General features: G+C 52.7%; 1 protein-coding gene across 1 annotated transcript; it reads right to left on the minus strand.

The window, feature by feature from the left end:
* Positions 1 to 21,080, minus strand: RDH13 (retinol dehydrogenase 13). The gene is made up of 7 exons (XM_025369123.1): positions 20,882 to 21,080; positions 16,502 to 16,620; positions 13,286 to 13,441; positions 4,890 to 4,994; positions 4,559 to 4,771; positions 3,623 to 3,724; positions 1 to 1,185 (listed from the first exon to the last, which is right to left on the minus strand). The coding sequence occupies exons 1-7, from the start codon at positions 20,944 to 20,946 to the stop codon at positions 950 to 952; spliced, it is 996 nt and encodes a 331-aa protein (XP_025224908.1). The 5' UTR covers positions 20,947 to 21,080; the 3' UTR covers positions 1 to 949.
* Positions 21,081 to 24,728: the final 3,648 nt, after the last annotated feature.

The raw sequence follows: 24,728 nt of genomic DNA on the forward strand, positions 1-24,728 counted from the left end.
TACATTTTCTTTTTTTTTTTTTAGTGAGCAAGTTTGAGAGTCTGCAGTTTTGACTACCACGAGAATTGATAGGAAGGTGGGAGCCCCAGGCAATCCCAGGTCCTGTAGCAGCAGCTGGTGGGGTTCCCACTCCATGCCGTGCAGAGCCTGAACTCGGGATGACACCTGCACCTGCTTTCTGGCCTGGCTCTGGCACAGGAAGCCCTCAGCAAACGCCCCTGGCAAGGGCTGTGCACAGCCACAGTGAACAGACAACAGCTCGCCGCACCACACTGTCATGGGAGACAGCGGTTATTCTGAAGAAACCGTTGAAGAAACCAAGGCTCAGAGAAGACCCTTGTATGCACAAGGTCCCACGGGTACCCAAGAACCCGAGTGTCAGACAGCTTGCCCATGCTCTTTGCGGAGCACCTTGGAGCCCTCCCCCACAGGCACCGCTGGCTCTCCTGACATGGCCCACAAGTACATGGAGCCTGTGCCTCCTCGGCCATTGCCAGTTTAGATTCCCAGGGGAAGCATCAGATGGCCCCGCTCCCGTGCTGGCAGCAGAGCACATGGGATCAGCCGGAGCCCAGTGGTCACCCGCAGGCCAGTCCACTACGGCCAGCACCGCCCCCTAGAGGATGCTGCGGGCATGGGGGCCAGCGGTTCTCAGTCTCCCAGCTCAGGTGGTGCCAACACCGCCCCCTAGAGGAAGCTGCGGGCATGGGGGCCGGCAGTCCTGGGTCTCCTGGCTCAGGTGGTGCCAGGAAGCTGCGGGCATGGGGGCCGGCAGTTCTCAGTCTCCTGGCTCAGGTGGTGCCAGCATCGCCCCCTAGAGGAAGCTGCGGGCATGGGGGCTGGCAGTCCTGGGTCTCCCGGCTCAGGTGGTGCCAGGAAGCTGCGGGAATGGCAGACAGTGGCCCTCGGTCTTGCGGCTCCATCCTGGCTTTCAAATCTGCTCCAGAAGTTATCTGGGAAGGGGCTGCTCCCTCACCGAGGGAGCCTCTAAGCCCACCAGGCGGGCGCTTTCAGCCCAAAGCCTCCGGGCCACCTCCTCATCCTCAGCCTCGGGGGCCGGGGCCTTCTGTTTGAGTCCATCGAAGTACTTTCCGGAAACATCTGCCAGTTCCTCTGCCACGGCCAGGTATGTGCTGGGTTGGGCGGCCAGCTCGGGGCCCTTGACCAACAGCCAGAAGATGGGCCCTGCAATCAGCGCACAGGGCACTCAGTCCACACACACTCAGAATCAGCCCACAGGGCACTCGGTCCACACACGCTCAGAGAAGCGAGGAAGCCCCACTCCCCCGTCAGGGAGCTCCGGGCCCCTGGAGTCCCACAGAGCCCTCCTCCAGCCCCTTCCCCTTGGCTCCCTCCATCTGCAGTTCCCTTCCCTGGCACTGCCCAGGCTAATCCCTCCAGACCAGGGATCAGACCAGAAGCTGCCTCCCCCAAGGAGCCCTCCTGGCTTTGTCCAGGAAAATGGAAGCTCTCCTCCTCTTAGCCCCAGTCCTCACCCTACCCCATTTCTCCTTAAATAACTTATAGTTATTAAATGCACCTAGCACCAGCCTCAGGTTAATAATTTTTTTTTTTTTGGCCAGGCGAGGTGGCTCAGGCCTGTAATCACAGCACATTGGGAGGCCGAGGCAGGCGGATCGCCCGGGGTCAGGACTTCCAGACCAGCCTGGTCAACATGATGAAACCATTTCTACTAAAAATACAAAAATTAGCTGGGCGTGGTGGTGGGTGCCTGTAAGCCCAGCTGTTTGGGAGGCTGAGGCAGGAGAATCCCTTGAACCCAGGAGGCGGAGGTTGCAGTGAGCCAAGTCGCACCACTGCACTACAGCCTGGGTGACAAGAGCAAAACTCCATCTCAAAAAAAAAAATTTATATATAATTTATTTTTGGAGACCTGGTGTCTCACTGTCACCCAGGCTGGAGTAGAGTGGCGCGATCTTAGTTCACTGTAATCTCTGCCTCCCAGGTTCAAGCAATTCTCCTGCCTCAGCCTCCCAAGTAACTTGGACTTCAGGCACCCGCCACCACGCCTGGCTTTTTTTTTTTTTTTTTTTTTGAGACAGAGTCTCGCTCTGCCGCCCAGGCTGGAGTGCAGTGGCGTGATCTTGGCTCACTGCAAGCTCCGCCTCCCGGGTTCATGCCATTCTCCTGCCTCAGCCTCCGGAGTAGCTGGGACTACAGGCGCCCGCCACCTCGCCCGGCTAGTTTTTTTGTATTTTTTAGTAGAGACGGGGTTTCACCGTGTCAGCCAGGATGGTCTCGATCTCCTGACCTCGTGATCCGCCCGTCTCGGCCTCCCAAAGTGCTGGGATTACAGGCTTGAGCCACTGCGCCCGGCCTTTTTTTTTTTATTTGAGACAGAGTTTTGCTCTTGTTACCCAGGCTGGAGTGCAATGGCACGATCTCGGCTCACCACAACCTCCACCTCCCGGGTTCAAGCAATTCTCCCGCCTCAGCCTCCCGAGTAGCTGGGATTACAGGCATGCACCACCACACCCAGCTAATTTTGTATTTTTAGTAGAGACGGGGTTTCTCCATGTTGGTCAGGCTGGTCTCAAACTCCCGACCTCAGGTGATCTGCCCGCCTCGGCCTCCCAAAGTGCTGAGATTACAGATGTGAGCCATCACGCCCAGCCTTAATTTTTGTATTTTTAATAGAGATGGGGTTTCACCATGGTGGCCAGGCTGGTCTCGAACTCCTGACCTGAGGTAATCCGCCTGCCACAGCCTCCCACAGTGCTGGGATTACAGGCATGGCTATTAGCCTGGCCAAGTTAAGATTCTTGATGCCAACCACTCACCCACTCCATGTTTTTCAGGATTATAAACACTAGTTATAAAGCTTCAACTGGCTGGGGGTGGTGGCTCAGGCCTGTAATCTCAGCACTTTGGGAGGCTGAGGCAGGTGGATCACCTGAGGTCAGGAGTTTGAGACCAGCCTGACCAATATGGTGAAACCCCACCTCTACTAAAAATACCAAAATTAGCTGGGCGTGGTGGTGTGCACCTGTAACCCCAGCTACTTGGAGACAGGAGAATCGCTTGAACCTAGGAGGTGGAAGTTGCAGTGAGTCAACATCGTGCCATTGTAGTCAAGCCTGGGTGACAGAGCAAGACTTCATCTCAAAAATATATAAATAAATAAAGCTCCAACTGTTCATTCCGCCTGTTCTCTGGGCAGGGCACCGTGCTGGCCCTTTTAAGGAAGGTCTTGTCTAACCCTCCCAGTGCCTGTGAGGCGAGTCCTGTTATGGCCTCCACTCTGCAGATGAAGAAACAGGCTCAGAGGGGTAACAGCACTTCCCCAGGAGGCGCGGCTGGTTTGGGGTGAAGCTGGAGTTACCCTGAGCACAGCCTGACTCCAGGAGTCAGCTCCACAGCCTCTTCCTCTGAGACACGGTTTTCTCATCGGCCAGTGGGGCTCTGCCTGCTTCCTGAGGCTGTTAGAGGCTGGCAGGCCAGGTCGACAGAGGAAAGGGACCCGTCCTGTGCCTCAGAAGACACAGGCGAGGAGCAGACATGCGGCCCCAGGGACCGTCTCTGAGGGAGGGTCCGGGGCCCCGGGCTGAGAAAGCAGGGGTGGAGGGCTCAGCGTGCAGACCCCAGGCTGGGAGGGACTCACCGAGCGTGGTGCTGGAGAAGGTGGAGCCATGGATGCCCGTGTGTCTGCCCAGCTCTGTCCTGGCCACGCCGGGGTGCAGGGCGTTGACAGTCACACCAGAGCCTGGGGAAGAAAGAGAAGACTGAGAGAGAGGTCCAGCCTCACCTGGAAGGCTGTGGCAGCCCACACCCAGCTGTGGGGTTTCCGGGCGCCAGGCTGCTTCCTACACTCAAACCCCGTCGTCCCTCTTGCTCTGAAATCTTAGTGAAGTGGTCTTATCTTGCAGGCGGCTCTGCCACATGGCTGCTGGGAGCCGAGCTGTCCTGGAGCACTTGATAAACCCAGAACGCTGAGCTCACCCCAGGAATCCAAATCGGTGGGTGACGGTGGGATCTGAGATACTGTAACTCTGACCAGCTCCCACTGGGGCTGGCACCGCTGGTCCACAGACGGTCTTTCAGAAGCAAAGGCCCAGCACAGATTCCTCAACCTCAGCACTATGGACGCTGTGGATCGGGAGGAGTGAGGGGCCGTCCTGTGTGCTGGAGGACCTGGAGCAGCATCCGGGCCTTTACACTCCAGATGCCCAGAGCAATCTCTCCCCACCCAGATGTGATCACTGTGTTTCCAGGCATTGACAACTGTGGGCCAGAACTGCCCCTGGTTGAGACTCACTGGCTGGAGCCAAAAGGCTGAGCTGCCTGCCCAGCAGCAGCAGGGAAGGACACCTGATCCAGGCAGACTAGACCACCTGGGATGAACAGACAATCAGCAGAAGAACAATCGATTAGTGATGTCTGCTTCAGGCACCAGAAGGGGGCAGGGTGGTCCGTGTGCTCTACTTTTGCGGATTCTGTTGTGGAGCCACAGCTTGGCCTCCCATCAGCCTAGGATCATGGAAGGGCTGCTCTAGGCTCAGAGTAAAGCAAGAGGGAGGCTGAGCCTAGCGCCCCATACCTTGCAGCCGCCGGCTCAGCTCCTTGGTGAAGAGGACGATGGCCAGCTTGCTCTGGCAGTAGGCGGCTTTGGTGTCATACTTCCTCGTCTGCCAGTTCAAGTCATCAAAGTCTATGTGCCCAGCAACATGGGCCAAGGACGAAAGGTTGATGATCCGCGAAGGGGCTGAGGCTTTCAGCTTGTCCAGCAGCAAGTTCGTCAAGAGAAAGTGACCTGGATTAAGGATGACAAAAAGGTCACTTTTGGCTCACGCCTAAAATCCCAGCACTTTGGGAGGACGACGGGGGAGGATCGCTTGAGCCCCCGGGGCAGCCCCCTGCCCAGGCCTCACCCAGGTGGTTAACGCCAAACTGCATCTCGAAGCCGTCCTCGGTGGTCCAGTGGGGGCACCGCATCACGCCCGCGTTGTTGATTAGAATGTCCACTCGCTCCTCCTCTGGAAGGGAGGGGTGGGGAAGGAGACATCAGGGAGAGGACAGACCCCAGCCTGAGGCAGCAGTAGAAACGTTCCTGTACTCCCAGAACCCGTGAACATGGCCTGTGCCGGAAACAGGGTCCTTGCTGAAGTGGCCACGTCAGGAAGAGGTCATTAGGGTGAGCCCAATCCACTGACTGGTGTCCTTATAGGAAGGGAAAACAGAGACAGAGACACACGGGGAGAAGGCCACATGTGGACGGAAGCGGAGACCGGAGAGGCGCAGCTCCAAGATGAGTGTGGGCGCCCCCGCTGGAAGTGAAAGAGGCTGGGAGGATTACCGCCCGTCTCACAGGATCACAGCCACAGGGACACCGTGATTCAGGCTGCCGGTTTCCGGACCCGTGAGGGAATGCATGTCTGAGGGTGTAAAGCCACTGGGTTTGAGGTACCTCGTTACAGCAGGCCCAGGACACTCACACCCTCTCCTTCTAAGCCTTGGGACTCTTTCCTGCAGGAGCCCTGAGGCCAAACAGGGTTACCGGTGCGAGCACTGGCACCGCAGGTTTGCAGGTGCGGTTTCATTCCGAAGCCTGCCACCTCACTCACACAGACAACCAAAGGGCACACAGATGGAGACTGCAGCCTCAGTTTCCTCAGCTGTAAAATGCGCTGAACCACAGGGCCTTCCTCCCTATATCGCTCGGCTCAGGTTCCATAACAAAGTGCCACAGACAGGTGGTTTAAAACCTCACAGACCTGGCCGGGCGCAGTGGCTCACGTCTGTAATCCCAGCACTTTGGGAGACCGAGGTAAGCGGATCACCTGAGGTCAGGAGTTTGAGACTAGCCTGACCCACATGAAGAAACGGCGTCTCTACTAAAAATACAAAATTAGCCAGGCGTGGTGGCGGGCACCTGTAATGCCAGCTACTCAGGAGGCTGAGGCAAGAGAATCGCTTGAAACCGGGAGGCAGGGGCTGCAGTGAGAAGAGATCGCACCATTACACTCCAGCCTGGGCAACAAGAGCGAGACTCCATCTCAATCAATCAATCAATCAATCAATCAATCAATCAATCACAGTCCTAGAGGCTCGATGTCCCAGATCAAGGTGTGGGCAGGGCTGGTTCCCTCTGAGGGCCCTCAGGGAGAATCTGCTCTGGCCTCTCTCCTTGGCTCACAGGTGACCGTCTCCTCTCTCCCTTCTCCCTTCCTCTTCCCTTTGGAGCTGTCTCTCTCTTTTTTTTTTTCTTTTTAAATTTTATATGCATATATATACTTTTTTTCAGACATGGTCTCACTATGTTGCTCAGGCTGGTCTCAAACTTTTGGCCTCAAGCAATCCTCCTGCTTTGCCCTCCCAAAGTGCTGTGATTTCACCACGGCCTATTTTTTTTTTTTTTTTTTGGGGGTGGAGTTTCATTCTTTTCGCCCAGGCTGGAGTGCAATGGCGCGATCTCAGCTCACCGCAACTTTCACCTCCCAGGTTCAAACAATTCTCCTGCCTCAGCCTCCCGAGTAGCTGGGACTACAGGCATCCGCCACCATGCCCGGCTAATTTTTTGTATCTTTAGTAGAGACGGGGTTTCACCATGTTGGCCAGGCTAGTCTCAAACTCCCGACCTTGTTATCCACCTGCCTCGGCCTCCCAAAGTGCTGGGATTGCAGGCGTGAGCCACCGCACTCGGTCCACTCGGTCTATTTTTTATATTTGAGACAGGGTCTTTCTCTGACACCCAGGCTGGAGTACAGTGGCGTAATCACTGCTCACTGCAGCCTCAACCTCCCAGGCTCAAGCAATCTTCTTGCCTCAGCCTCCCAAGTAGTTGGGGCCACAGGCACACGCCACCGTGCCCGGCTGGCACGTCTGTTTCTGGGTGGAAATTTCCCCTTTTAATAAGGACACCAGTCACTGGATTAGGGCCCACCCTAATGACCTCATTTTAACTTGAGGACCTCTGTCAACACCCACCTCTAAATGAAGTCACATGCTGAGGGACGGGGGGGTCAGGACCCCAACCTATCTTTGAGGGTGGCGGACACGATGGAATTCATAATGCTCCCAAAGTGGTTTTCTTTTTTTGTTTTTTGGGGGTTTGTTTGAGACGGAGTCTCACTCTGTCGCCCAGGCTGGAGTGCCGTGGTGTGATCTTGGCTCACTGCAACCTCTACAGCCTGGGTTCAAGTGGTTCTCCTGCCTCAGCCTCCCGAGTACTGGGATTACAGGTGCCTGCCACTGTGCCTGGCTAATTTTTGCATTTTTAGTAGAGACCGGGTTTCACCATCTCAGTCAGGCTGGTCTCGAATTCTGAACCTCGTGATCCACCCACCTCTGCCTCCCAAAGTGCTGGGATTACAGGTGTGAGCCACTGCACCCAGCCTGTTTTTTTTTTCTTTTTATGAGAGGGAATCTCACTCAGTGGCCCAGGCTGGAGTGCAGTGGCGCGATCTCCGCTCACTGCAACCTCCACTGCCAGGGCTCAAACGATCCTCCCACCTCAGCCTTCCGCACAGCTGAAACCACAGGCACCCGACATCACGAACAGCCACTTTTAAAATTTTTGGTAGAAATGGGGTTTGGCTGTGTTGCGCAGGCTGATCTCGAATTTCTGAGCTCAAGCAATCCACCCACCTCGGCCTCCCAAAGTGCTGGGATTACAGGCATGGGCCACAGTACCTGGCCTGTTGTCTTGTTTATCTAGGAACTGCCTCAACCTTTTTTTTTTTTTTTTTTTTGGACACAGGGTCTCACCCTGAGTGCAGTGGTACAATCAAAGCTCACTGCAGGCCAGGTGCGGTGGCTCACGTCTGTAATCCCAGCACTGTGGGAGGCCGAGGTGGGCGGATCACCTGAGGTCAGGAGTTCGAGACCAGCCTGACCAACATGAAGAAACGCCATCTCTATTAAAAATACAAAATTAGCCAGGTATGGTGGCGCATGCCTGTAATCCCAGTTACTCGGAAGGTTGAGGCAGGAGAATCACTTGAACCCAGGAGGCGGAGGTTGTAGTGAGCCGAGATCCTGGCATTGCACCAGCCTGGGCAACAAGAGCAAAACTCCGTCTCAAAAAAAAAAACCTCACTGCAGCCTCAACCTCCCAGGCTCAAGCAATCCTCCCACCTCAGCCTCCCAAGTAGGTGGGACTACAGGTGCACACCATCATGTCTGCCTAATTGTTTTTTGTTTTTTTGTTTTGTTTTTTGAGACGGAGCCTCGCTCTGTCACCCAGGCTGGAGTGCAGTGGCGCGATCTCAGCTCACTGCAAGCTCCGCCTCCCTAGTTCAGGCCATTCTCCTGCCTCAGCTTCCTGAGTAGCTGGAACTACAGGCGCCCGCCACCACGACTGGCTAATTTTTTTGTATTTTTAGTAGAGACGGGGTTTCACCGTGTTAGCCAGGATGATCTCAATCTCCTGACCTTGTGATCCACCCACCTTGGCTTCCCAAAGTGCTGGGATTACACGCGTGAGCCACCACGCCCATCACACCTGCCTAATTGTTTTGTATTTTTTGTAGAGATGAGGTCTTGCTCTGTTGCCCAGGCTGATCTCAAACTCCCTGATGAACAAGGCTGTGGGTACTTCCTGGGGCTCTTTGCTTTGCGTTCTTTCTAGTCTGGCGCTGGAAAGAGCCACGGCTTCCAGCTTTGTCAGAGTGTCACTCACAAACTGTGATCTTCCCAAAACTTCTGTCTCCCAAAGTGCCAGGATCACAGGCGTGAACCTTGCACCTGGCCTGCCCAAATGTGGCAGAATACACATGACATAAAATGCACCATCTTCACTATTTTTAAATCCACTGATGTCTTCATGCCTGGCTGTTGATCTTAGGAAAACACCAAGAAGCTGGTACTTGATTTGCTAAAAATGTCACAGACACAGCTTTACTTCATCCTCTAGAGAATATCAGAAAATAGAAGGAATTATTATTCCATTTCCTGGAAGAGAAACATGTGGCTAAGAAAGGAGGCATCAGGCCGGGCGCGGTGGCTCAAGCCTGTAATCCCAGCACTTTGGGAGGCCGAGACGGGCAGATCACGAGGTCAGGAGATCGAGACCATCCTGGCTAACACGGTGAAACCCCGTCTCTACTAAAAAATACAAAAAACTAGCCGGGCGAGGTGGTGGCGCCTGTAGTCCCAGCTACTCGGGAGGCTGAGGCAGGAGAATGGCGGGAACCCGGGAGGCGGAGCTTGCAGTGAGCTGAGATCCGGCCACTGCGCTCCAGCCTGGGCGACAGAGCGAGACTCCGTCTCAAAAAAAAAAAAGAAAGGAGGCATCACCTGCCCAGGTGCATCCAGCCTGGGTCCTTGCTGCCCACAAGGCCCTGCACTGTCTCAGGGACCTCAATGCTCCGGACACCTGTCTCCACAAGCCAGAGACAGGATGAGAGGCGCCCCGGGCGGGATTACCTCGGACAGTATGCATGAAGGCGACAGTGCTGTACCTGGTACACAGCAGGTGCTTAATATTCATCCACCTCTGAGACTGTTCTCACTGTTCTTTGTGATCTCACCATAGCGCCTCTCACCTACCCCACAACAGCGCCAGCTCTTTCTTGATCCCCAAGGGTACAGCAGGGGCTCAATATGAATGAATGAATGAATGAATGAGCGAACCTGCACCTGCACCTGCCTCCCTATGGCTATGAGTGGCACAAGGACAGCTCTGGTTCACCTCACACCTCCAGCACCTGGTCAGGTCTCAGATCCCCTTTGCTAAATAAATGAGGTCCCACAACTCCCCCTTTCCTTGTTCATTTCCTGAGTACCCGTTAGCTGAGTGGGGCACATTGACTCTGAACAAGAAAGCTTTGGCCCTTTCAGTGCCAGACTAGAAAACAAACAAAGTAGCCGGGCACAGTGGCTCACACCTGTAATCCCAGCACTTTGTGAGGCCGAGGCAGGGGGATCACAAGGTCAGGAGTTCAAGACCAGCCTGGCCAACATAGTGAAACCCCGTCTCTACTGAAAATACAAAAATGAGCCAGCCATGGTGGCACACGCCTATAGTCTCGGGAGGCTGAAGCAGGAGAATTGCTTGAACCCGGGAGGCGGAGGTTGCAGTGAGCCAAGATAGCGTCACTGCACTCCAGCCTGGGTGACAGAACAAGACTCCATCTCAAAAAAAAAAAAAAAAATTGGTAAGAGGCCAGGTCTTGCTCTGTAGTCCACCTTAGTGTGCAGTGGCACAAACACGGCTCACTGCAGCCTTGAACTCCTGTGCTCAAGCGATCCTCCTGCCTCAGCCTCCTGAGTAGCTGGGGCTATAGGCACACGCCAGGATGCCCGGCTAATTTTTTTTTTTTTTGAGACAGAGTCTCGCTCTGCTGCCCAGGCTGGAGTGCAGTGGCCGGATCTCGGCTCACTACAAGCTCCGCTTCCCAGGTTTACGCCATTCTCCTGCCTCAGCCTCCCGGGTAGCTGGGACTACAGGCGCCTGCCACCTCGCCTGGCTAGTTTTTTGTATTTTTAAGTAGAGACGGGGTTTCACCGTGTTAGCCAGGATGGTCTCCATCTCCTGACCTCATGATCCGTTCGTCTTGGCCTCCCAAAGTGCTGGGACTACAGGCTTGAGCCATTGCGCCTGGCCTTTTTTTTTTTTTTTTTTTTTTTAATCTTTGGTACACACAAGGTCTCACTATGCCTCCTACGCTGGTCTCTAACTCCTGAGCTCAAGCAATCCTAAGAGAAGAGATTGTAAATGTGGTCACCACAAAAACAGGTAATATAAGTATTTGAGGTAATGCATATGTTAATTAGCTTGATTTAGTAATTCTACAACGTATACAATGTACATCATGTTGTACGTAATATATACAAGTGTACCTGTCAACTAAACAATAAATAATTTTAATGTATTCTTGAGTCTATTTAAAGATGAACAAGAAGAGAAAAGCTAGAGTATGGTCCCAGTTTTACATGAAAATATATAAATTCACACACACAAACCAATTAGAAACAAGACTGGAAAGAAATCCATCAAAACTTTAACAGTGATTCTCCTGGGGTTGGTGCAGATCAAAGGTGTTTAGTTCTGTCTTTTTTTTTGAGATGGAGCCTTGCTCTGTCACCCAGGCTGGACTACAGTGGCACAATCTCAGCTCACTGCAACCTCTGCCTCCCGGCTTCACGCCATTCTCCTGCCTCAGCCTCCCAAGCAGCTGGGATTACAGGTGTGTACCACCACGCCCGGCTAATTTTTGTATTTTTAGTAGAAACAGGGTTTCACCATGTTGGCCAGGCTGGTCTCGAACTCCTGACCTCAAGTGATCCACCCGCCTCAGCCTCCCAAAGTGCTGGGATTATAGGCGTGAGCCACCGCACCCAGCCAGTTCTGTCTTCTTTACACTGCAGTATTTTATAAATGTCCCATAACTAACACATATTTATTTAACCATGGTGGGGAAAGCAATTGATCAATAAATACTTAATAAGGCCAGGCACGGTGGCTCAAGCCTGTAATCCCAGCACTGTGGGAGGTCAAGGCGGGTGGATCACTTGAGCCCAGGAGTTTGAGACCAGCTTGAGCAACAGGGTGAAACCCTAGCTCTACAAAAAAAAGAATTTTATATATATACATATATATATATATAAAATAATTACTCTGTGTGGTGGCATAAGCCTATACTCCCAGCTACTTGGAAGTGGGAGGATCACTTGAGCCCAGGAGGTTGAGACTGCAATGAGCCATGACTGCACCACTGCACTCCAGCCTCAGTGACAGAGCAAGACCCCGTCTCAAAAAAAAAAAAGAAAAAATTAGCCAGATGCGGTGGTGTGCTTCCATAGCCCCAGCTACTCAGGAGTCTGAGGCAGGAGGATCACTTGAGCCCAGGAGGTCAAGGCTGCAGGGAGCTGTGTTTACGCCACTGCACTCCAGCCTGGGTGACAGAGACAGACCCTCTTTTTTTTTTTTTTTTTTGAGACGGAGTCTGGCTCTGTTGCCCAGGCTGGAGTGCAGTGGCCAGATCTCAGCTCACTGCAAGCTCCGCCTCCCGGGTTTACGCCATTCTCCTGCCTCAGCCTCCCAAGTAGCCGGGACTACAGGCACCCGCCACTGCGCCTAGCTAGTTTTTTGTATTTTTTAGTAGAGACGGGGTTTCACCATGTTAGCCAGGATGGTCTCGATCTCCTGACCTCGTGATCCGCCGGTCTCGGCCTCCCAAAGTGCTGGGATTACAGGCGTGAGCCACCACGCCCTGCCAACAGACCCTGTCTCAAACAAACTAATTATTCAGGCCGGGCGTGGTGGCTCACGCCTGTAATCCCAGCACTTTGAGAGGCAGAGGCAGGAGGATCACTTTAGGTCAGGAGTTCGAGACCAGCCTGACCAACATGGTGAAACCGTCTCTATCTAAAACACAAAAAATTAGCCAGGTATGGTGGCGGGTGCCTGTAATCCCAGCTACTCAGGAGGCTGAGGCAGGAGAATCATTTGAAACCAGGAGATGGCGGTTGCAGTGACACCATGGCACTCCAGCCTGGACAACACAGCAAGACTTCGTCTGTCTCAAAACAAACAAACAAAACATAAAGTCAGCGGGGTGTAGTGGCTCACGCCTGTAATCCCAGCACTTTGGGAGGCTGAGGCAGATGGATCACCTGAGGTCAGGAGTTCGAGACCAGCGTGGCTAACGTGGTGAAACCCCGTCTCTACTAAAATAAAAAATTTGGCCAGGCACGGTGGCTCAAGCCTGTAATCCCAGCACTTTGGGAGGCCGAGACGGGCGGATCACGAGGTCAGGAGATAGAGACCATCCTGGCTAACACGGTAAAACCCCGTCTCTACTAGAAAATACAAAAAACTAGCCCGGCAAGGTGGCGGGCGCCTGTAGTCCCAGCTACTCGGGAGGCTGAGGCAGGAGAATGGCGTGAACCCGGGAGGCAGAGCTTGCAGTGAGCCGAGATCGCGCCACTGCACTCCAGCCTGGGTGACAGAGCGAGACTCCGTCTCAAAAAAAAAAAAAATAGCAGGGTGTGGTGGCGGGCACCTTAATCCTAGCTACTCAGGAGGCTGTGCGCTTGAACCTGGGAGGCAGAGGTTCCAGTGAGCCGAGATTGTGCCGTTGCACTCCAGCCTGGCCGACAGAGTGAGACTCTGTCTCAAAAAATAACAATAATAAATAAATGAATACATAAAGTCATTGCTTGCAGGCTGTACAAAAAAAGGCAGCAGCTGGATTTGGCCCCTAGCCCATGGTTTGCCAAAACTCTGCTCTGAAGTTTGCTTGCTCCATTCACTCCTCAGAGCCTGGCCCTGGGAGCCGTCTCTGCCAGTCCTCATCCCACACGGCCAGCATTCTCCTCCTACCTTCAATGATCTTCGCTGCAAACTCTCGGATGGACTTGAGGGAAGCCAAGTCCAGGTGCCGGGCGTTGACGTGGTGATTGAGAGTCTCCCCGCGGATGTCCTTTGCCGCCGCCTCACACTTCTCCATGTCTCGGCAGGCCAGGATGATGTTGCCTCCTGAAAACCCAGGATGGAAAAAGATTTAAATTAATAATCCACGCCTGGCCGGGCGCGGTGGCTCACGCCTGTAATCCCAGCACTTTGGGAGGCCGAGGCGGGCGGATCACGAGGTCAGGAGATCGAGACCATCCTGGCTAACACGGTGAAACCCCGTCTCTACTAAAAATACAAAAAATTAGCCGGGCGAGGTGGCGGGCACCTGTAGTCCCAGCTACTGGGGAGGCTGAGGCAGGAGAATGGCATGAACCTGGGAGGCGGAGCTTGCAGTGAGCCGTGATCACGCCACTGCACTCCAGCCTGGGCGACGAGCGAGACTCCGTCTCAATAATAATAATCCCGTCCTAGGTACTGATCCCAGAGAAATGAAAACATATGTCTACACAAAAACACGTGCACCAGTGTTCACTGCAGCATTCTTCACAAGAGCCAAAAGGTAGAAACAACCAAATGTCCATCCGTGAATGAAGGGCTAACAAAATGTGGTCCATCCATAAAGATGGAATATTAGCCATGAAAAGGAGTGAAGCACTGGCTCATGCTACAGCAAGGATGACCCTCAGAAATACTGTGCTCAGGGAAAGAAACCAGACACGAAAGACCACACAGTGTCCAGTCCCATTTACATGAATGCTATGTGTATGATTTCACACCTATGAAATGCCCGGAATGGGCAAATCCACAGAGAAAGAAAATAGATTATTGGTTTTCTAGGGCTAGGGGGAGAGGGAATTACAACTTGATAGTTAAAAGTGAGCAAGGTTTCTTTCTAGGGTAACAGAAATGTTCTAAGATTGACTTTAAAGATGGTTGCATCACTCTGCACTCTGACTATACTAAACATCATGGAATTCATCAGGCATGGTGGCTCACACCTATAATCCCAGCACTTGCGGAGGGCATTAGGACTTTCTTTCCTGTTTTTTTTTTTTTTGTAGTTGGAGTCTCACTCTGTCACCGAGGCTGGAGTGCAGTGGCGCAATCTCAGCTCACTGCAACCTCCACCTCCCAGGTTCAAGCGATTCTCCTGCCTCAGCCTCCCGAGTAGCTGGGATTACAGGTGCCCGCCACCACACCTAGCTAATTTTTTTTTTTTTTTTTTTGTATTTTTAGTAGAGACAAGGGTTTCACCATGTTAGCCAAGCTAGTCTTGAACTTCTGACCTCAGGTGATCCACTCCGCAGCCTCCCAAAGTACTGGAATTACAAATAAGCCACAATGCCTGGCCTCCAATTTTTTTGTTGTGGTAAAATACAAATCACTTAAAATTTACCATCTTAACCCCCTTTTCTTTCTTTCTTTTTTTTTTTTTTTTTTTAAGTCAGAGTCTCACTCTGCTGCCCTGGCTGGGTGCTGGCACCATCATAGCTCACCTCAGCCTTGAAGTCCTGGGCTCAAGTGACCTGGGACTACAGGCACCACCTGTGCCAGCATGCCTGGCTAATTTTGGTATAGATGTGGGTCTTGCTACGGTGTCCAGGCTGGTCTGGAAACCCTGGCCTCAAGTGATCTCTGCCTTAGCCTCCAAAAGTGCTGGAATTATAGATGTGAACCGAGACCAGCCCTCTTAACCATTTTTAAGCGTGCAGTTCATTGGTATTAAAAACATTCATGGTGGCTCACACCTGTAATCCCAGCATTTTGGGAGGCCGAGGCAGGTGGATCACTTGAGGTCAGGAGTTCAAGATGAGGGCCAACATGGAGAAACCCCATCTCTACTAAAAATACAAAATTAGCTGGTTGTGGTGCCACATGCCTGTAGTCCCAGCCACTCAGGAGGCTGAGGCAGGAGGATCACTTGAACCCAGGAGGTGGAGGTTGCAGTGAGCTGAGCGTTGCAGTGAGCTGAGCGTTGCAGGAGGTGGAGGTTGCAGTGAGCTGAGCGTTGCAGGAGGTGGAGGTTGCAGTGAGCTGAGCGTTGCAGGAGGTGGAGGTTGCAGTGAGCTGCACTCCAGCCTGGGCGACAAGAGCAAAACTCCCTCTCAAAAAAAAAACCAGTAATAATAATTTCTAATATTGTGCAACCATCACAACCACCTATTTCTCAAACTGTGTCGTCTTCCCAAACTAAACTTCTGTGCCCATTAAACAATTAACTCCCCATTCTCCCCTCCCCTCCCAACCCCTGGCAAGCCATTATTCAAACTTCTCTATGAACTGAACTCTAGGTAGCTCCTATAAGTGGAATCATACAGTATTTGCTCTTCTGTCGACTGACTGATTTCACTTCGTAGAATGTCCTCCAGGTTCATCTGTTTCAGTGACCTTACTTTTTGTTTTGCTTTGTTTTGAAGATGGAGTCTCGCTCTGTCGCCAGGCTGGAGTGCAGTGGTGCGATCTCGGCTCACTGCAACCTCTGCCTCCCGGGTTCAAGCGATTCTCCTGCCTCAGCCTCTCGGGTAGCTTGGGATTACAGGCACCCACTACTATGCCTGGCTAATTTTTGTATTTTTAGTAGAGATGGGGTTTCACCATGTTGGTTAGGCTGGTCTCGAACTCCTGACCTGGTGATCCATTCGCCTTAGCCTCCCAAAGTGCTGAGATTAGAGGTGTGAGCCACCATGCCCAGCCAGAATGCCTTTCTTTTTTTTTTTTTTTTTTTTGAGACGGAGTCTCGCTGTGTTACCCAGGCTGGAGTGCAGTGGCCGGATCTCAGCTCACTGCAAGCTCCGCCTCCCGGGTTCACGCCATTCTCCTGTCTCAGCCTCCCGAGTAGCTGGGACTGCAGGCGCCCGCCACCGCGCCCGGCTAGTTTTTTGTATTTTTTAGTAGAGACGGGGTTTCACCGTGTTAGCCAGGATGGTCTCGATCTCCTGACCTCGTGATCCGCCCGTCTCGGCCTCCCAAAGTGCTGGGATTACAGGCTTGAGCCACCGCGCCCGGCCGCCCTTCGTTCTTAAGGCTGAATCATATACCACTGTCTACAGAGGCCACACTCTGTTTCTCTGTTCATCTGTGGATGGGTGCCTGGCTTGCTTCCACCTTCAGGCTGTGAATAACGCTGCAGTGAGCATGGATGTGCAAATCTCTCTCTGAGAGCCAAAGCAGGGGAGATTTTACCTCTCTTGGCCAATTCCAAGGCGGTCTGCTTCCCGATGCCTGTGTTGGCGCCCGTCACGATGACCGTCTTCCCAGGGATGGTGGCCTTGCTGGGACAAGCCCCACCAGTGACATAGTCCCTGACGGTGAGAAGCGGCATGGTCAGTCCTGTCTGCCAACTCTCACTCCACGTGCCCCTGACTGAGTGATCTCAGGCAAAGCCGTCTGAGCTCACTCACGTCCCCCAACTGAAACACAGACATCATCACATCACACCACAGGATCTCTGTCCTGTTCTCCATAAATGACTCCACCCAGTGTCTGGTGTGTGGAACGCCTTCCGCAAGTGACAGCCTTTTTTTTTTTTTTTTTTGAGACGGAGTCTCGCTGTTACCCAGGCTGGAGTACAGTGGCTCGATCTCAGCTCACTGCAAGCTCCGCCTCCCGGGTTCACGCCATTCTCCTGCCTCAGCCTCCCGAGCAGCTGGGACTACAGGCGTCGCCACCGCGCCCGGCTAATTTTTTGTATTTTTAGTAGAGACAGGGTTTCACCGTGTTAGCCAGGATGGTCTCGATCTCCTGACCTCGTGATCCACCCGCCTCAGCCTCCCAAAGTGCTGGGATTACAGGTGTGAGCCACCGCACCTGGCAACAGTCGTTATTTTATAAATGCCCACTGCATGAGATTCCCAGCTGGGCGAGGTGGCTCACACCTGTAATCCTAGCACTTTGGGAGGCCAAAGTCGGGGGCGGGGGGCAGGTCACTTGAGGTCAGGAGTTCCAGTCCAGCCTGGTAAACATGGGGAGACCCCCATCTCTACTAAAAATACAAAAATTAGCCAGGCGTGGTGGCGCACACCTGTAATCCAGCTACTAGGGGGACTGAGGCACGAGAACTGCTTGAACCTGGAAGGCGGGGGTTGCAGTGAGTCAAAATGGCGCCAGCCTGGGCAACAGGGTAAGACGCCGTCTCAGAAAAATTTTAATTTAAATTTAAAATGCCCACTGAATGAGATTTCCGTGGCTACTGTACACATTACCACAAACTCACAAACTTAGTGGCTTAAAACCACGTAAGTACATCCTCCTACAGTTCTTTTTTTTTTTTTTTGAGACGGAGTCTCGCTCTGTCGCCCAGGCTGGAGTGCAGTGGCCAGATCTCAGCTCACTGCAAGCTCTGCCTCCCGGGTTCCCGCCATTCTCCTGCCTCAGCCTCCCGAGTAGCTGGGACCACAGGCGCCGCCACCTCGCCCGGCTAATTTTTTTGTGTGTTTTTAGTAGAGACGGGGTTTCGCCGTGTTAGCCAGGATGGTCTCGATCTCCTGACCTTGTGATCCGCCCGTCTCGGCCTCCCAAAGTGCTGGGATTACAGGCTTGAGCCACCGCGCCCGGCCCCCTCCTACAGTTCTTTAGGTCGAGTCCAAAATATGTCTCACTGGAATAAATCAAGGTATTGGCAGAGTCAGGTTCCTTCTGGAGGCTCTAGGGGAGAATCCATTTCCAGCTCCTACAGATCACCACATTCCTCCACTCCTGGCCCCGCCTCCATTTTCAAACCACATAATCACTGGAACCTCTCCTTTATTTATTTTTATTTTTTTATTTTTATTTTTATTTTATTTATTTATTTATTTTTTTTTTTTTTATTTTTTTTTTTTTGAGACGGAGTCTCGCTCTGTCGCCCAGGCTGGAGTGCAGTGGCCGGATCTCAGCTCACTGCAAGCTCCGCCTCCCGGGTTCCCGCCATTCTCCTGCCTCAGCCTCCCGAGTAGCTGGGACTACAGGCGCCCACCACCTCGCCCGGCTAGTTTTTTGTATTTTTTTTAGTGGAGACGGGGTTTCACCGTGTTAGCCAGGATGGTCTTGATCTCCCGACCTCGTGATCCGCCCGTCTCGGCCTCCCAAAGTGCTGGGATTACAGGCTTGAGCCACCGAGCCCGGCCTATTTTTTTTTTTTTTTGAGACAAAGTCTCACTCTGTCTCCCAGGCTGGAATGCAGTGGCCTGATCTCGACTCACTACAACCTCTGCCTCCCGGGTTCAAGCGATTCTCCTGCCTCAGCCTCCTGAGTAGCTGGGACTACAGGCGTCCACCACCACCCCCGGCTAATTTTTGTATTTTTAGTAGAGACGGGGTTTCACCATATTGGCCAGGCTGGTCTCGAACTCCTGACCTTGTGATCCGCCCGCCTCAGCCTCCCAAAGTGCTGGGATTACAGGCGTGAGCCACCGCACCTGGCCTTTATTTATATTTTTTTGAGGCAGAGTCTCACTCTGTCGCCCAGGCTGGAGTGCAGTGGTATGATCTCAGCTCACTATAACCTCCGCCTACCAGGTTCAAGCGATTCTCCTGCCTCAGCCTCCTGAGTGGCTGGGATTACAGGCAAGTGCCACCACGCCCAGCTAATTTATTTTGTATTTTTAGTAGAGGCTGACTTTTACCACGTTGGTCAGGCTGGTCTCGAACTCCTGACCTTGTAATCCGCCTGCCTTGGCCTCCCAAAGTGCTGTGATTACAGGTGTGAGCCACCACACCTGACAACCTCTCCTATCTTCCATCTCCCCTCTGACTGAGCCTCCTGCTCCCTCTTATAAGGACCCTATAAGACTACAAGGCAGGCCCGGCACACTGCCTCACACATGTAATCCCAGCACCTTGGGAGGCGAAGGCAGGAGGATCACTTGAGGTAAGGAGTTCAAGACCAGCCATGGCCAACATGCTGACATCCCATCTCTACTAAAAATACAAAAATTAGCAGGGTTTGGTGGTGCGCGCCTATAGACTCAGCTACTCAGGAAGCTGAGGTGGGAGGATCACGTGAGCCCAGGGAGGCTGAGGCTGCAGTGAGCTGTGACAGCGTGACTGCACTGCAGCCTGGGAGACAGAGAGACCCTGTCTCAAAAAAAAAAAAAAAAAAAAAGACTACATGATAATCATAAGATACTTCACTTGGCTGACCATGGTGGCTCATGCCTGTAACCCCAGCACTTTGGGAGGCCGAGATGGGCAGATCACCTGTAGTCAGGAGTTCAAGACCAACAGCCTGACCAACATGGAGAAATCTCATGCAAAATACAAAATTAGCCAGGCGCTGGGCACGGTGGCTCATACCTATACCTGTAGTCCCAGCACTTTGGGAGGCCAAGGTGGGCTGATCACGAGGTCAGGAGATCCAGACCATCCTAGCTAACACGGTGAAACCCTGTCTCTACTAAAAATACAAAAAATTAGCTGGGCGTGGTGGCGGGCGCCTGTAGTCCCAGCCACTCAGGAGGCTGAGGCAGGAGAATGGCATGAACCCGAGAGGTGGAGCTTGCAGTGAGCCGAGATTGCCCCCACTGCACTCCAGCCTGGGGGACAGAGCAAGACTCCATCTCAAAAAAAAAAAAAAAAAGAAATTAGCCAGGCGTGGTGGCATATGCCTGTAATCCCAGCTACTTGGGAGGTTGAGGGCGGAGAATTGCTTGAACCCGGGAGGCGGAGTCTGTGGTGAGCCAAGGTCGGGCTACCGCGCTCCAGCCTGGGCAACAAGAGCAAAACTCCGTCTCAAAAAAAAAAGATCCTTCACTTAACACATCAGCAAGAACCTCTGACACCTGAGGTAATGTAGTCACAGGTTCCGAGGATTAGGACGTGGACCCCTCAGTGGAGCCATGACTCTGCCCACCACACCCATGTCCCACAGAGGCAGGCTAATGCTGGAAACAAGCCATCCAGCAACAGGAGGCTGAGCAGGTAACACAGCACTGCACCCACAGGACAGAAGGGCACCATGCAATAGTGTCCACCAGCCACTAATTTTTTAAGTAAAAAAAATTAGTTTTTTTTAAGTAAGTTTAAATTAAGAAGGCCGGGCGAGGTGGCTCACGTCTGTAATCCCTGCACTTTGGGAGGCCGAGGCGGGCGGCTCACCTGAGGCGCAGGTGTTTGAGACAAGCCTGGCCAACATGGCAAAACCCCGTCTCTAAAAAAAAAAACAAAAATTAGCCGGGCGTGGTGGCGCACCTGTAGTCTCAGCTCCTGGGGACTCTCAGGTGGGAGGATCACTCGAGCCCAGGAGGTGAGCCACGAGCGCGCCACTGCACTCCAGGCTGGGCAACAGAGCCAGATTCTGCCTTTAAAAATAAACGAACAAATAAATAATACAATAAAATAAAGAGTTTAAAAGTCTGGAAGGAAAGCAACATTTACAAGGGCCCAGGTTCGCCCTTCCCTCCGAGTGACCTTGGGCCGGTGACCTGGCCGGCCAGAGCGCAGGTTTGCCCCACTTGGGGCGGACACTGCCGGTCGGGAGCTGCGGGGGCCGGACCCGGGTGCGAGGGGCGGGGGTCTCCGCCGCCTTCCCTGCCCCTGCGCGGGAGGCCTGCCTTGACCGTGCACGCGGGGCTAGAAGGTACTCACCTGAGCAGCACGGCGGCGCCTGCTAGTGTGCCCAGCGCCGACAGCGGCAGCAGGTAGCGGCTCATGCCGGGCCGGGCACACGGGTCGGGGGTCGAAGCGGAGCTGGCTGCACACCAGCCGCCCCGGCCCCTCGGAGGAAGAGCGCGCGGCGCAGCCACCCACGTGCGGAGGCGCAGGCGCGGCGGGGCCCGCGGGTTCCGGAACTGGGCTGCGAGGGGCGGGGCGCGGGCGGAGGGGGCGGGGATCCCAGGGGCGGGACCTATGAGCACGGTCCTGAGCGCTGTCACAGCTGGGAGAAGTGGTTTCAGGAGTCTATGGGCGTGGCTACGTCAGTGGGCGGGGCCTATGGTTTGTTCGCATGACGTCATACTTGCCGCGCCATGTAAGGCGCGACACAGCTCTGGCGTGAAACAGGTTCGAATCCCACCACTGTCAATTCCAGACTGTGACCCTCTGTGTGTCTTTCAAATATATCAGCCTATTCCTTCAACTGGAAATGTGTGTTTACCTTCTTCATAGACTTTTGGGGATAATTTGAGAATTTCCATGCACAGAAACAAGGATCTAGTAGCCTGCGGGTACCCAAGCTCCTGGGGTCCTGCGGGAGAAGGCAGCTGGGGGCCTGGACTCCTGGGTCTGAGGGAGGAGGGGCTAGGGGCCTGGACTCCTGGGTCCAAGAGAGGAGGGGCCGGGGGCATGGACTTCTAGGTCCCAGGGAGGAGGGACAGGGGCCTGGACTCCTGGGTCTGAGGGAGGAGGGGCTGGTGGCCTGATTGATTTCCAAATTCTCAGAATCTCATCCCTATGTCTGGCTCTGCACAGAGATACCTTCCCTGAACTCTGCCGGAACTACCTTTCTTAGATTGAGTATTGCAGACAGTCCTGCACTTACCTGTCCATGTTTATCACCCCCACCAAACTGGAATGCTGCTTCCCCTTGCACTGCTCAGAGAGCATATCTGATCACCTCCTACCCCTGACAGTGCCTGAGACTCCAGAAGCAGACACCGCTGGGAACAGGGAAGAATTCAATCCAAGTCACTCTAGGAGTAAGTTTTCTTCCGCATCAGATGAACTGTCATCTTCTTATGTGAGTCCTGCCATAATGGAGATTACACAGACAGGAAGAGCTATTTTAAGACCTTAGTCCATGGCCGGGCGCGGTGGCTCACGCCTGTAATCCCAGCACTTTGGGAGGTGGAGGTGGACGGATCACGAGGTCAGGAGATCGAGACCATCCTGGCCAACATGGTGAAACCCTGTCTCTACTAAAAATACAAAAATTAGCCGGTTGTGGTGGCACTCACCTGTAGTCCCAGCTATTCAGGAGGCTGAGGCAGGAGAATCACTTGAACTCAGGAGGCAGAGGTTGCAGTGAGCCGAGATCGCCCTACTGCATTCCAGCCTGGCGACAGAGTGAAACTCTGTCAAAAAAATAAAAAAGACAAAAAAAAAAAACACCTTAGTCCTGTAGACCTTAAGCTCTCACCATCTCAAACATATTAAACCAGTTACACAATGACAAATGCTGTATAATTTCACTTACATGAGGCACTTGGAGGAGTCAAATTCATAGAGACAGAAAATAAGAGTGGTGGCTGCCAGGGGCTGGAGGAGATGAGATTGGGAAGTCGCAGGATTTGTTTCTTGTTTTGTTTTGTTTTGTTTTGTTTTGTTTTTTGAGAGACAGAGTCTCACTGCGTCGCCCAGGCTGGAGTGCAGTGGCGTGATCTCGGCTCACTACAACCTCCACCTCCTGGGTTCAAGCAATTCTCCTGCCTCAGCCTCCCAAGTAGCTGGGGCTACAGGCGTGCACCACCACACCCAGCTAATTTTTGTATTTTTAGTAGAGATGAGGTTTCACCATGTTGGCCAGGATGGTCTCAAACTCCTGACCTCAGGTGATCCACCTGACTCACCCTCCCAAAGTGCTGGGATTATAGGCATGAGTCACTGCACCAGCCCGAAAGCTGTTGTTGCTGTTGTTGTTGTTGTTGTTGTTGTTGTTGAGACGGAGTCTTACTCTGTCCCCAGGCTGGAGTGCAGTGGCGTGATCTTGGCTCACTGCAACCTCCGCCTCTCGGGTTCAGGCCATTCTCCTGCCTCAGCCTCCCAAGTTGCTGGGATTACAGGTGCCCGCCACTAAGCCCAGCTAATTTTTGTATTTTTAGTAGAGACGAGGTTTCACCATGTTGGCCAGGCTAGTCTCAAGCTCCTGTCTTCAGGTGATCCACCTGCCTGGGCCTCCCAAAGTGCTGGGATTGCAGGCGTGAGCCACTACACCTGGCCGGGAAGCTGTTTTTTGTTTGTTTGTTTTTTGTTTGTTTGTTTTTTTGAGACAGAGTCTCGCTCTGTCGCCCAGGCTGGAGTGCAGTGGCCAGATCTCAGCTCACTGGAAGCTCCACCTCCAGGGTTTACGCCATTCTCCTGCCTCAGCCTCCTGAGTAGCTGGGACTACAGGTGCCCACCACCTCGCTTGGCTAGTTTTTTGTATTTTTTAGTAGAGACGGGGTTTCACCGTGTTAGCCAGGATGGTCTCGATCTCCTGACCTCATGATCCGCCCGTCTCGGCCTCCCAAAGTGCTGGGATTACAGGCTTGAGCCACTGCACCCGGCCAGGGGAGGCTGTTTTTTAATAGATACAGAGTTTGTTTTGCAAAATAATAAAAGACCTGAAGGTCTTTTGTGCAACATGGTTGCACAACAATGTGAATATACTCAACACTACTGAATTGCACACTTAAAATGGTTAAGATGGTAAATTTTACTTTATGCATATTTTACCACAACTAAAAGTAAAAATTTTAGGCTGGGCATGGTGGCAGTAATCCCAGCACTTTCGGAGGCCAAAGTGGAGAATAGCATGAGCCCAGAAGTTTGAAACCAGCCTGGACAACATGGCAAAACCTTATCTCTACAAAAAAAACAAAAATTAGCAGGCTTGGTGGCATGCATCTGCGGCCTCAGCTACTTGGGAGGCTGAGGTGGGAGGATTGCTTGAGCCCAGGAGGTCAAGGCTATGATGAGCTGTGATTGTGCCACTGCACCCCAGCCTGGATGACACAGCAAGACCCTGTCTCAAAAATAATAATAAATGTTTAAATTTAATAACACGGGCAATTGGTTCAGATGCTCATTTTCTCAACCTTGAAAAAAAAAAAAAACTGTTTTTCTCTATATCTTTTTCTCCTTTTCTGTAAACTGAAATCCTAATATCACTGACCTCCAGGACAGGTATCAGCAAACTTTTTCTACGAACAGCCAGATAGTAAATAATTTCAGACTTGTGACCCATACAGTGGCTCTTGCACCTCCTCTGCCATAGTAACTGGGAAGCAGTCATAGATGATATGAAAACAAGTGAGCATAGCTGTGTTCCCATAAAACTTTATTTTCAAAAACAAGCAGTGGGCCATAGTCTGCCAGCTCCTGTTTGAGAGTCTCGCTCCGATGCCCAGGCTGGAGTACAGTGACGCAATCTCAGCTCACTGCAACCTCTGCCTCCTGGGTTCAAGCGATTCTCCTGCCTCAGCCTCATGAGTAGCTGGGATTACAGGTGCTCGCCAACACGCCTGGCTAATTTTTGTATTTTTAGTAGAGACGCGGTTTTGCCGTGTTGGCCAGGCTGGTTTCGAACTCCGGACCTCAGGTGATCCACCTGCCTCAGCCTCCCAAAGTGCTGGGATTGCAAAGTGTGAGCCACCGCGCCCGGCTACCTGTCATTGAATTTGGAAGGATGACATGAAGTCATTGATAACAAGGACTTAATCCATAGTAAGTGCCAGAACATTGCTGGCCGTTAGTATGGTTATTTTTTTTTTTTTTTTTTTTTTTTTTTTTTTTTTTT

The sequence above is a fragment of the Theropithecus gelada genome, chromosome 19 (assembly GCF_003255815.1).
Source record: "Theropithecus gelada isolate Dixy chromosome 19, Tgel_1.0, whole genome shotgun sequence".
Classification (NCBI taxonomy): Eukaryota; Metazoa; Chordata; class Mammalia; order Primates; family Cercopithecidae; genus Theropithecus; species Theropithecus gelada.

Bases quoted from the DNA above. Each gene is read 5' to 3' on its own strand.
- RDH13 (XM_025369123.1), bottom strand. From the start codon at position 20,946: ATGAGCCGCTACCTGCTGCCGCTGTCGGCGCTGGGCACACTAGCAGGC. The intron at 13,442-16,501 runs GTAAAATCTCCC...CTGGGTTTTCAG, and splicing joins CTTGGAATTGGCCAAGAGAG to GAGGCAACATCATCCTGGCC. The intron at 4,772-4,889 runs GTGAGGCCTGGG...TCCTTAATCCAG, and splicing joins GTTTGGCGTTAACCACCTGG to GTCACTTTCTCTTGACGAAC.